This window comes from Gossypium hirsutum, chromosome D13, assembly GCF_007990345.1.
Source record: "Gossypium hirsutum isolate 1008001.06 chromosome D13, Gossypium_hirsutum_v2.1, whole genome shotgun sequence".
Taxonomy (NCBI): Eukaryota; Viridiplantae; Streptophyta; class Magnoliopsida; order Malvales; family Malvaceae; genus Gossypium; species Gossypium hirsutum.
In genome coordinates, this window is record NC_053449.1 from 53,221,874 (window position 1) to 53,234,218 (window position 12,345).

A 12,345-nucleotide genomic window follows, 5' to 3' on the forward strand; every position below is an offset into this window, starting at 1 on the left:
TAACAGATCTGTTTCAAATTTCTTCATTTGCGGTTTGATCTACAGCTTTTGCCACCTGTCCATTTTTTGTTTAGTATTTTCTCTGTATTGGTTTTTGAGACTAGAAATTAATAGCCTCAAAATGTTCTTAGAGGGTTGAAATGTTCTGAATTTTTATTTTTCATTTGATGAGTTAAATAAAAAAGGGAAAAATCGGGAGAAGAAAGCTTTGTTTTCTTATTGTTTATCGTCATAATTTTGTGTTTTTAGTTTCTTCAATTCAAAAGTTTTCTCATTACAGCTATTGAGTTTCCAGTTCAGTTGTTTTTGGTTCCAATCTGACTCGTCGAGTCAGACTTTCATCGACTCGGTTGTGGCTCGGATCAATTGTAGAGAGAAGATCGTTTGCATATACTTGTCATGGTAATCCATTGCTTTAGCGGTTTTTAATTGCGGTTGAGTTGAATCGGTTGAACATGGCATCTTGTTTTCTGATTCTTTACTTTAATTTTATTTGTTAGATATTTATAGCTTTGGCAAGCTTAAATTTTATAGGAAATTCTTTAATGGATTCGATGTGATCTGTTTTTCGTTTCATCTTGTTTTTTTTTATTTAAATTTATATGAAAAGCATTCAAGTATATCAGCTTTAGTTTTTGCTTTAGTTTTTTTCGTGCGCACTTGACCATGGGATGGTTGAGTGCCCTATTAGAGAAGGCCGATGGATAGACCCAATATCTATCAGTACTCGCGATCTGGGGAGTACCTAGGCAACTTATAAGGTCTCTACATTGAGGGAAAACCTGCTCTAAGTGAAAAAAAGGGAAGTTAACTTTTTCATAACCTCTGTTTTATTTTCCTTGGGCATTGGAACAATCACAAGTGCAGGAAATAACTGGTCATATTTTGTGTGGATAATATATAGAGCGGAGTGATCTAGAACCTAGCTTTGACAGCAAATTATACCTTAATTAGATAGAGGTAGTTCACCTCAAGTATAGGTAGAATGAGGGTGATGAGCTCCTTGGTTTGACCATGGTGCCCGATGCTTCTGATGGGATGATGCACGATCACTATCTTCCACTTATCAACTGATTCCCTCAGTGCGCATCTCAATTTCTCAAACTAGTAGACACGATACTTTTACATTAATCCTGAAAATGTATGATAAATGATCTTGTGTGCTAGAGTAATTGATGGCTTTACATGCTGTTCTAAAGATCAGCTGGTGTTTCTTGGCACATGTTATGAGTGATTATATGCTTTGTAAATGATCAATCATCTTTAACAATAGTTGGAAATCCGCAATAGTACATTGTTACAGCTAGTTTTGCTTTATGGTTATGTTTTCATTATAGTGACCATGGAAGCAGTACCATGTGGAATATTTTATCACAGTAAAAGATAAACTGCAGCCAGAGTTTTATCAAGTCTTTCCAAAGCAGAGAGGTTTTCACACTTGCAGTTTCTGACTGTATTTAGGATTGGATTTCTTTTCATATGGCAGATGTATGGTCTTGTGGAGTGACTCTTTGCGTTATGTTGGTATGTGCATGTTTGTACGTGTGTTTTCTTGTTTTTATTTTGTGCTTCTTTTTTCTTTTTTTCTTATCTTGTGCTGAAGCATGATCTTGTAAACTGTCTATTCCTTTGGAGTTATGTTTGGTCATAATCCATAAAGAAACTTTCTTGCTAAATGAGGAAAAAGTATGAAGCAGGGTATTTTTATTTCGCTGCATATGAAGTGGAATTGCCTTTCTAGGGGTGGCTGTTTGTATACATGTCATATGGGGGTTAAGGATGCCATAGTGAGGCGACACTACTATGCTGGCGAGTAAGATGAGAGCCACTGGCTGAAAATTTCTTATTTCCTTTGGATGCTCAACACATATGACATCCTGCAAAATTGTTTCTTGCCAATGATTTATTTTATGTTCTTATGAACAAAGTTCGACTATGATATTTGATGTAGTTTTATGTCATTATCATGAAATTTAGGTAGAACCTAAGAACTATTTCTTTGTTTATGAGTCTACTTTGTTAGTGGCTTATTGGCAATGATCTTTTCTGGATGTGTATTATCCAACCATCTATTTATACACTTTCTGTACTTTATTTACAAAAATTGCAGTATGTTACTTCTCGGTAGACACTTTAGTTCCATTCTTGTTCATCTTAAAACAGTATGCAATGTTAATGATGTGGACTGTCCACTAATTTGGCGTATTGCTTGGTTCCTGAGACCCGTTATTTAAATGATTGGAATTGAAGAATTCATCGTAACAATCTTCTTTCCATGAAATATTCTTTTTTACGTTCTTCATCAGACAGTCTCGACTTTCATTTTTGTATGCTTATCAAATATAAGTATTGTATTAACCAAATCATTTTCATATGCTTATCAAATATAAGTATTGTATTAACCAAATCATTTATTGAATATAACCAAATAATTTTCATATGCTTATCAAATATAGCATCTAGTTTAATGAATTCATTTTAAATTGTAAATGCTATTGACAAATTTTTAGTATTTATATTTGGTATATAAATATTATCCCCTTTAAAAACTTTAATCCAAATATATGTAATATTTTAATTCTTTAGGTTTATGTTTTCTATGTTATATTAGTATATAATATGAGTTATATATTCAAATACATTTTAAAATAAAATAATACAAATGTCTTAAAAGCATTAATTAAAAATAAAAAATAATTTTTATAATAATACAATCGTGTCAATATCTAATTACAAATATTTAATTTTTATATTTAAATATTTAAATATATTTTATATATTCTAATTAAATTTTATAAATAATTAATATTAATTACTTAGAAATATTTAAAATTAATATTATATATTAAAATATTAACAATAAGTTATAATAAATTATTTTTTTATATTTTTGCTAAAATATTATAATATTAACTAATTTGAACATTATTTAAATACATATTTGTTACTTTATAATCTCATGTTTAAAATGGACATTTTATTCTTCAAAAGTACTTTTTGACAGCAATGCCAAATTCTCAAATTTCTCAAAAGCACTTCTCAAAAACAATAAAGAACTGGCCCTAAATCGTGTTATATCATCCCCTACTTTTAATATTGTATCGAAAAAAAACATAATTTAAAATAATACTTTATTTCATCTTTTATACATCATATACAATAATGAATTTTTTTGTTAGTATCAAAATTACTTATTAAACGTATAAACATAGTGCAACATTTGAAATTTTATGTATTTGGATATTGGTCCTGTTTGACAATTGGTTGATAGTTGATAGTTGATAGTTGATTGCTAATTGCTAATTGCTAATTGCAGTGGCTGGTTTGACCAACTAATTCTATTAACTGTTTCTTTAAAGCTGATAATTGAAAATTGATATGTATAAAATCACAAATAAGATCATGACACATTTTATTGCTAAGTATTTATTTGTTAAATACTTTAGTTTTTATTGGGTAAAATTATTGAAATAAAATACTATTACCAAAGAATTAAACATCCATTATAGAAATTAATTAGTGAATATTTTTGAAATTTTAAATAAACAAATTTCTTAAGTTCCTTATTTACAAATATTAACATTGTGGAAATTGATAAATATTAATAGTGTATCGATATAATTGTAAACTATATTCTTAGTGATAATTAGGTCACACTCTGAACAAATTTGTCAAGTAGCATATTTCAATTAATATAAAGTTGTATAAGAAATCATTTTACACAAGTAAATTGAAAATAAATTAAGAGTACATAAATATTCAAGAAATAAATACATGTGCCAAAGGAAATAATTTTTGAGCAAGTATAGTCAGATATGTCATTTCACATATCTCATTTCTAATCAGTTATGTCAACTTTTTTTTGGAGGTTTTAGCTCAACAAGCTCACCAAATACTACAATTAGATGGTTTGATTATTCAATCCTCTATTTATATCCAAATCAATTAAAAAAACCTAAAACTCTTTGCCAAACACCCATTACAATTTCCTAGAGTTTGCAAATATCTATTAAATTCTCTTAAAATATTTGCAAATTATTTTAAACAACTGAAATATTTGCAATTAATTCATGACTTAACAACCACGTGAGATCATTTTCCCTTAGTTTTTTTTGATGAATTATAATAACTGGACAAAGACTAAATAACAAATGCGATTAGCACGATTCAAACCCAGGCCACACCTAGGGTGGTGAACACTCTTAACCATTAGGCCATCACATAGGATTCTATTTAAAATTTATTTAAACATATTATTTAATTTAATATGTTTTAGTTTTTAAACAAATGTTACAATTTTATATAAATGCTTTAAAGATATAGTTTTATATATTTTAATAGATGTTTACAATTGATCCGTGGATTGCACGGGTATGCAAACTAATGTATATTCTATAATTAAGTTTTTAACCAAATAAGGTAAGTTTGAGTTCTAGATGAATTAATTTTTTTAACAAGTGTCACATTTATCTTATTGATACATCAACATTAATTAATTTTCTCAAATTAAAATAAATTCTTATTATCAATGCTTCCACTCATTTAAGGGAAATCAAATAAAATTTAGGTTAAATTTTTTATTATTATTCATCCATAATTAAATTAAAATGTTGGATCATTAAAAATATTAATCATATAAATAGTTACGGAAGTGTGTAAAACTACATTAATTTTTACACTTTGTAAGTGAATCTCTCTCCTTAATATATTATGTATTACTATTACAAAATGTGATATTGTGTTACATAGTAATATATTTTAAAACTATTAATAAAATATATATAACTATTAATTGGTCTAAAATCATAATCGAATTTATGAACCAAATTGTTTGAATTGACTCAATTTGATCAGTTAAGTCAATTTTAATCGTTAACTATAATAGGTGATGTACTATTACATAACATAATAATATAGTATATGGAGAGGGATCCACTTATCCTAGCTTAAAACTAAAGTAGTTTTACACCCTTTAGTATCTATTTGTACCATTAATATTTTAACAATTCAATTTATCGATATATTTTTCTTGTCATGCATGTAAATTTTCGAACCGATCCGATATCTCTATCATATTGATTTAAAATTCTATATATATATTAATATAAATAGAAAATTTTAATTTATATCAAAATTGACATGCATGATCTATATAAATGAAATATAAAATGTGACAGTTGGATCGTTAAAATATTAATCGTACAAACATATATGAAAGGGTGCAAAACTATTTTAGATTTACACGTGTAAATGGATCCTCCTATAGTATATAACTATTACTAAAACTATCAATACATACATACATATATATATTTAACTTTTATTATGTTATAGATTATAATAAAAGATATAGTGTCAATTGTTATGTGTAATTTAGTATATTACAACACATCCCTATAACTAGTAATACATAAAATATTATTAAAATTTTAATTCTTTTTTTAACATGAGTTAATAATAGGTATATTATTTGAGTTTGAGCTTAGTATAATATATTTGAGTTTTGGATTAAGTATTTTAGAATGTGAGTATTAGATTTATAAATTTAATAAGAAATATAACTATTCAATTGTCAATATAATATAATAATAAACAATAAAACATATTTTCTCTCAATTTATATACATATCATATTAATGATAAAAATTAGATGCAATTAGTAATTTAATTATTTTATATAAATTTTTATTAAATATATATAATTTATATTTTTTATAAGGTAAACCTGAATTGCGTTGTCATGATATAAAAATAAAATGAATTATTACATTCAAAATTAAAATATTTATAACTTTAAAATTTCAAAATTATTTGAATTTATCATGCCCACTTGCCTTTATTCGAACTCGAATCTAAAAAAAAGTCTAATTTCGAAAATGCCCAAGCCTGAAAAAATTCAAGTCCAAAAAAACTTAAGCTCGAAAAAATCTGAGCCTGGGAAAATTTGAACCCGAGCTAATTCAAATCCGAGAAAATCCGAATTCGAAGAAAGCTCGATCCAAGCTCGCCTGTATGCCACCTCTAATAGAGGGTGATTGATATAAAAATGGTTGACTATATAGTAAAGCACATTGCATTCCCAAGAGGAAACACTAAGTTTAAACCTTTAAGACGACATTGTTAAGAAAGACAATCACGAACCTCAACATATACAACAAAAGGTAGATAAAAATACCTAAAAAAAAAATTGAAAACACTTTTAATCTTCTCTAGAAGCAACATATTTGATGAAATAAAACATATATATGTTTCAAACATGCTCTTAAGGTCTAACAGCACACTTAAGGGGAAATATAACTGCAGATCCTAATAAGAACGAAAAACATGAAACTAGTTGAGGGTTAAGAGCCATGTCTGGAAACTTGCGTTGCCGACAGCCAATTGAAACTCAGGCCCTGGCTTTAGGACAATTGAAACATGAATGGATGACCTTGGCAATGACAGTAACCCGTAGGCTGCCTCAGCTCCTTGTCTTGAACACCTATCACTGCACCATATGTTGATTCTCTCCATCACAGTGGCCTTTGTTATGAGATGCCTCACAAATTCCATCTCTCTCTCCTTCCCTTTGAATCCCTTTACCGTTACTTCGGTTAGGGTGCGCGTTATACAGTCGCAAAGCTCCCTTTTATCCCACAGCATCGATTCCGGATACGGCAATGAGCAAGTCCGAGTGGCATTCTCTTCTGATTTGGAATGCAATATTCCACTGAATTTGCATAAGCTTTGATCTAGAGTTGTATCCTACACTTATTTGATGCGGGAAAAAAGTTAGAAAATGGGACTAGCTTTAACAACAATGGATGAGATATAGTCATCGCTAATGTATGCAACCTTTATATAGTTTAATTTCATTCTAGATACTGTCCAAATTATATATATATCTGATGCAGCTATATACGTTGTTAAAAATGTCACAGATATTATGAAGAAAACAATAATATTTCAATTTCTTGAATTTTATTGATGTTTGGACATAAAATAACAATTTAAAAAAAATTATGAACATTTTATGAAACATTAAATTCTGTTACTTTTTATTCAAAAATCAATGACATTTAACATTTGAATTATCACAGTATTTCATGAAATATTCGCATCCAATCATAGTATATATTGTTGCAAATTTCATATGATCACTAGAAAAAATACAAACAAATGAAGGATAAAACATTATTCACTGTTGTAGTGCTTTGGCAATGGCATATATATAAACATATATACATACATTCACTTACCTGTATATTGATTTCAAGATGCTTTAGATTAGTGCATACTCGTAAAATGAAAGAAAGTATCAAAACTTCCCTTATATTGTTCAAGTCCAAATCAAGTAATAGCTTCCATAAGTACTGATTGAACAAACTTGAGTTGTCCATTGCATGGTCATCACCTTCATCATTTTCAGGTCTCTGAACACAACCAAACAGTTTATCATATGATCCAAGCATATACATACAAATACACAGAGAGAGATGAAAATTGTTACCAATAGACCACTGCAATGTTCTAGAATTTCTGCAACTTTCAAAGCCATATCGTCTTTATATCTGAGCAATTTGTCTGGATTCTCAAGTATGGGATTGCGGTATGCACGAAACACTCTAAGCTTTAAGGCATTGATAAGCAAATTTTTGGGTCGACATTTTATAGTTTCCAGGACCAAAACCTCGAGGGATTTGGTTGATAAGTGAATCTCTTTCACCCTCAAGGACTGCAGCTCCACGGCTTTGACCTTGTCACTAACAAGCCGAACCCGGTCGAACCCGCCGCTGAAACGAAGGCTGAAATGCTCCAAAAAGACACAACTGGAAACGATTCCATCAAGGGTTTGGGTTGAAAGGTACAGCCATTTGAGTTTCACGGTTTTCAGGTTATGGCAATGGTGAAAAGGGACATCAGTTTCAAGCTTTGTAATGACACAACTCAAGCGCATGCAAAGAAGCACAAGAGAAAATCCCAGACGGTAAACTCATCAGTTTCAAATCATTAGATCTTCCCACAAGATTTTGATGGGGATCAAGAGAATCTTCACAAGTGAAAGACAGTTCTTGAACCTTTTTCTGTGATATAAGATGCTCAATCCATCTCTGAAGCTGACCATATCTGCAGCTATCAGGGAAATGAACAATTTTGCAGCCAACCAAGTAACTTTTGTGAGAAGACAGTACCTTGTCAATCATCAAAACAGCATGGAAAATCTCCTTCTTCAAATCAGCATCCGAGGTATCGATTCCAAGTCGCTGAGAGATGAGTTGTTGTTGATAGAGCAGTTGTTTGCTCGGTTTCATCATTCTTTTGGGATCAAAATCGAGACGAGGAACATACCTCCATAAACCGCTCCACCGCCTTGATAAAACGCTTGTTCTTACAACATCATCTACTGGTAAATGTGATATAATCTCTCTCAAGAGTGAGTCAGGAAGCTTGCTGATCAAATCAGGGCCAGGATCATCAATCACTTCATTAGCCAAACTGGAAGTCATTAAAAAAAAAGAAAAAGAAAATCACTCTTTGATTTCTTTGGAAAAAAATCGGTTAGGATAGAAAATTAATAAAATACATAGAGAAGAAGAAATAGTTGAAAATTTGGTGATGAAAAAGTTGGATAAGGAAAGGGTATCTGTCGTCATTTATAATGAATGCATGCAAGAAAAACATGTCCAGGGAAGAGAAAGCATCTGGCTTTGAATGCTCGTTGACCGGTCTCGTACATTACACCTAAGGAAATGCGTTTTTCTTTCCTGCTTACTTACTTTAAGGTGCAATTTTTACACGGGAAGAAAAAGAAAAATGTTCATTGGTTTGCTTAGCAATTTTTATACGGGAAGAAAAAGAAAAGTGTTCATAGGTTTGCTTAATAAAATATTTTAGTAATACATAAATTTTGTTTTAATGTAAAATTTGATAATGAATTTTGATTTAGTATAATTCTGTACATGAAATTTAGTTGTAATTTAAATGTATATATTAAAATTTGATTTTGATTCAATTGTACACCTTCAAAGAAACAAATATATATTTATTTGCATATTAGATCAATATAATTATTTGTATATGTAATATTTTACATGTATAGCATTGTGTCACAGGGCTAGACCTTTCATCTAGCAATTCCTACGTCCTTAGGCGATTCTTTCACTTCAAATGCGCCCAAGTCAACCTAACTCTCGTAAAGTGAGGATTATCGCAGAATTTCGCTAAGGCACAATATAACAGAAACAATTTCAAAGACAAAAGAAACTCGAAAGAGTAGAATAACCACAAAAAAAGTAATGCACACAAGGTGTTTGAGTAAATGCTCTCAATATCTCCTTTAACTCAAAGAATAGAATACAATGGATGATTACAAATGAGGGGGAAGCTCTCTATTTATAGTTGAGCTCTCCCAAAATCGATGCTATAGATTAAGTTACGTTGATGGACGAGATCGAAAAGTATTTACAATTAAGGGGTTTACATAATCCCCAATATTATAAAATCAAATCTTATCATATTACAAATCTTCTAAAATTATTTTTCCTATTTACCAAGGTCCTAATTTATAATAAGTGCTTCATTGGGCCACAAAGGTTTCAGGTAGATGGACTCTGTCACTTGTTTTTCGAATCGGGTCAATTCAAGTGGGTTAAATAAGCCTTATTTAATATGTTATGGGACGTGCTTTATGCTTTGGTCACGGGCTTTTAACTGCGGCTTATGACATTCTCCCCCACCAATTCTTGCAGCGCCTTCAGTGCATCCCCAGACTAACACTAGTTTGACTCACCTTCAAACTTTCTCGATGTCTTGGTCCTTTCCAGTCTAGTTTCACTATTAGATAGTCTCACCCCTCAAAACTTTTAATTCCATATTCACCTAACTCGAAACGTTTCTCTCCTCTACATGCTTCAGAAATTTGAAAGGTCCCTTATGTCTTTGCAAAGCCAACAAGTCAGAATGAAAAACAATATCAAAGTGTTTGATATGTACCTCTCTTGTAGCATTTATTCGTCGCAACTACCTAGTTTGTATCACCAATTTACCCCTAAAGTCTGATGCACAACCCACCTCTCTCATAGATGGTAGCTTCGTGGATGACTCAACAGGCTTCATATCAGTTTTTTGCCCAATAAGCATTTCCATAGGGGCTTCCTTAATATTCCGATATACAGAGTCAATGTTCCTCCCATACGAAACATCTTCGGCTAGCTAGATTGTCGACAACACATTGTTCTCAACCCTTATGTCTCAATTTATTGGCATAACACAACATTGATGTTGATTATCTAGGATATAAATGTAGTCGGCAAAAGGAACCAAGACAACATGCATTAGTTCAAGGAAGTTCAAGCTAAGCACAAAATCGTAGTCATTTAGATGAATTACCTTGAAATCTTACTTGCCCTTCCACTTGTTGATTTGTAACTCAACTCTTTATGCTATTCCCACAATTGGAACCTCTATAGAATTTACCATCTTGATCTTCTTGGACAATTTGCTAACTTGGAGACTAAATTTACCCATTGTTTTCTTTGATATGAATAGGTTTGATGCCCTTATCTAAACAAGAGAACTCCTTCTTCGGCCTGTGATGTAAATGTCCACAAACATCAACATTTTCTGCCTGTGCTCCCTTATCGCTTTAGCAAAATTGAGTATCATTGTTCCAAGCTCACATATCCTTTCCTCCTTAGGCTCCACTTTATTCTATTTATTAATCTCGAATATGTTGGATTGCATTGGACAGTCTTACATCATATGCAACCCACAACATAAGAATCACTTCACTGGCTTCTTCTCACTCTCCTTAGCCCTTTTGGCTTCAACAACCCTCACGGTCGAACCAAGACTCATGGCCTCTTCTTCCAGCTCATCATCCCCTTTGATAGTAGAAAGCACAAATCTCTTCGGACAATTCCTCACTATATATGAATCGTCACAAATGAAGCATTTTATCTCGCTCTCTTTCTCCTTTGGGTTGTTATTGGTTCTCCACTTCTCATTTGTCACACCTCAAATCTGGCGGATCCGATTAGAAGGCGTGTAGATGTGAAGCTATCTGCTTTGGTGTAATGTAGTCTACCAATTAATAGTCTTTTTGTCACATCTCAAAAATCGGGTTAGTAGAAATTGGGTTGATGAATCGAGAGCGGTCACGACCGAATTTTTATTTAGATAATCTTTTGCTCATTTGTTAATAAATAAATATCAATTATAGTGATTGAGTAGTGATGGAGTTGTCCTTGAAGATCTGAGTTTGAATCCATTTGCTCTCGTTAATTTCTATTTGGCGCAAATTTGTTTCAAAATCTTACCAATTTTCATCCCATATTTTTTTAATTTTTTATTTACACAAGTTTAAGAATAAGGAAGTGCTGTGGCTTAGTGGTAGGAAGATTCTTAACTATTCTAGAGGTCCCTAATTCGAATCCCCTTGCTCCATTGTTTCAATTTTCTATTTTTGGCACAACTTCCATGTGCACAATAAATGCCAACCGTCTACCCCCTTGTTACCTTATGTGGAGGATTCCTTTCCTTCTAAAGCAAGTTAAACTTGCCTTATGTTGTGAGGCACATCCCCCTTTTCACTCATTATTTCATTCCCTTGCCAAAACCTCCTCTCTTGCCATAAGATTATCATACAATGAACCTGGTCATGGTTGACCAAGCTACAAACACCTTTTATGTCATTCACCACCCTCATTTGCACCCTAATCTCTATTTTTTTTTTTTTCATTTTTTTCTCTCAAATCAACACAGAACCACCACCACCACCTATTTTCAACTTTTGTTCTCGAAACACCACAACTGAGCCTTCCACCACCATTAAAGACCTCCTAACCACCGTAGACACCTCTCCTTTTCACTCTTCCTCCCTTTCACCGTCGTGAGCCGCCGCGAACCACCGCGGGTTTCCTCCTCCTCCACCTATTTTCTCTTCTTTTTCGTATTTATCATTTCTTCCAATTATAGTGACCGAAACCTCTTCCTTTTAATATTTTTTCACCACTATCGAATAGTCGCTCCTCCATAGCCAGACCACCGTCGAGCCGCCGTCGTCAAACCACCGTCATCGTTGATCACTCAAACATTGATCTCATTCCATTCTCGATTGTTCGATCATCTCATATTAATTAAAGTGTAAGTAAGGTTGTTTGATTCATAAAACTCTTCATTTTAGAAGTACCATGGTTTGGCCGAATGGTATAGGGTGATAATATCAAGTTATTTTATTATTGGTTTAACATAAGAATTAATGTGATTTTGTATCAACTTTAAGGACCAAAAGACGTCGATCAAAGAGATTCTTAGTTTGATAACGAAGACAACTAATCAAAGTCTCGATTTAAGGATTAAACTATC

The 12,345-nt window shown here is 31.7% G+C and overlaps 1 protein-coding gene across 2 annotated transcripts; it reads right to left on the bottom strand.

The window, feature by feature from the left end:
- Positions 1-6,093: 6,093 nt before the first annotated feature.
- Positions 6,094-8,717, bottom strand: LOC107919052 (uncharacterized). Of its 2 annotated transcripts, none has more exons than XM_041109120.1 (4): positions 8,172-8,717; positions 7,490-8,096; positions 7,239-7,412; positions 6,094-6,744 (listed from the first exon to the last, which is right to left on the bottom strand). In XM_041109120.1, the coding sequence occupies exons 2-4, from the start codon at positions 7,934-7,936 to the stop codon at positions 6,331-6,333; spliced, it is 1,035 nt and encodes a 344-aa protein (XP_040965054.1). In that variant the 5' UTR covers positions 7,937-8,096; positions 8,172-8,717; the 3' UTR covers positions 6,094-6,330. The 2 variants fall into 2 exon arrangements, with proteins under 2 accessions (XP_040965054.1, XP_040965053.1); XM_041109119.1 differs by having other exon boundaries at positions 7,490-8,106.
- Positions 8,718-12,345: the final 3,628 nt, after the last annotated feature.

Coding starts and splice junctions, on each gene's coding strand:
- LOC107919052 (XM_041109120.1), bottom strand. CDS start 7,936: ATGCGCTTGAGTTGTGTCATTACAAAGCTTGAAACTGATGTCCCTTTT. Junction 7,413..7,489: donor AACATTGCAGTGGTCTATTG/GTAACAATTTTC, acceptor GGTTGTGTTCAG/AGACCTGAAAATGATGAAGG. Junction 6,745..7,238: donor ATCTTGAAATCAATATACAG/GTAAGTGAATGT, acceptor AAATAAGTGTAG/GATACAACTCTAGATCAAAG.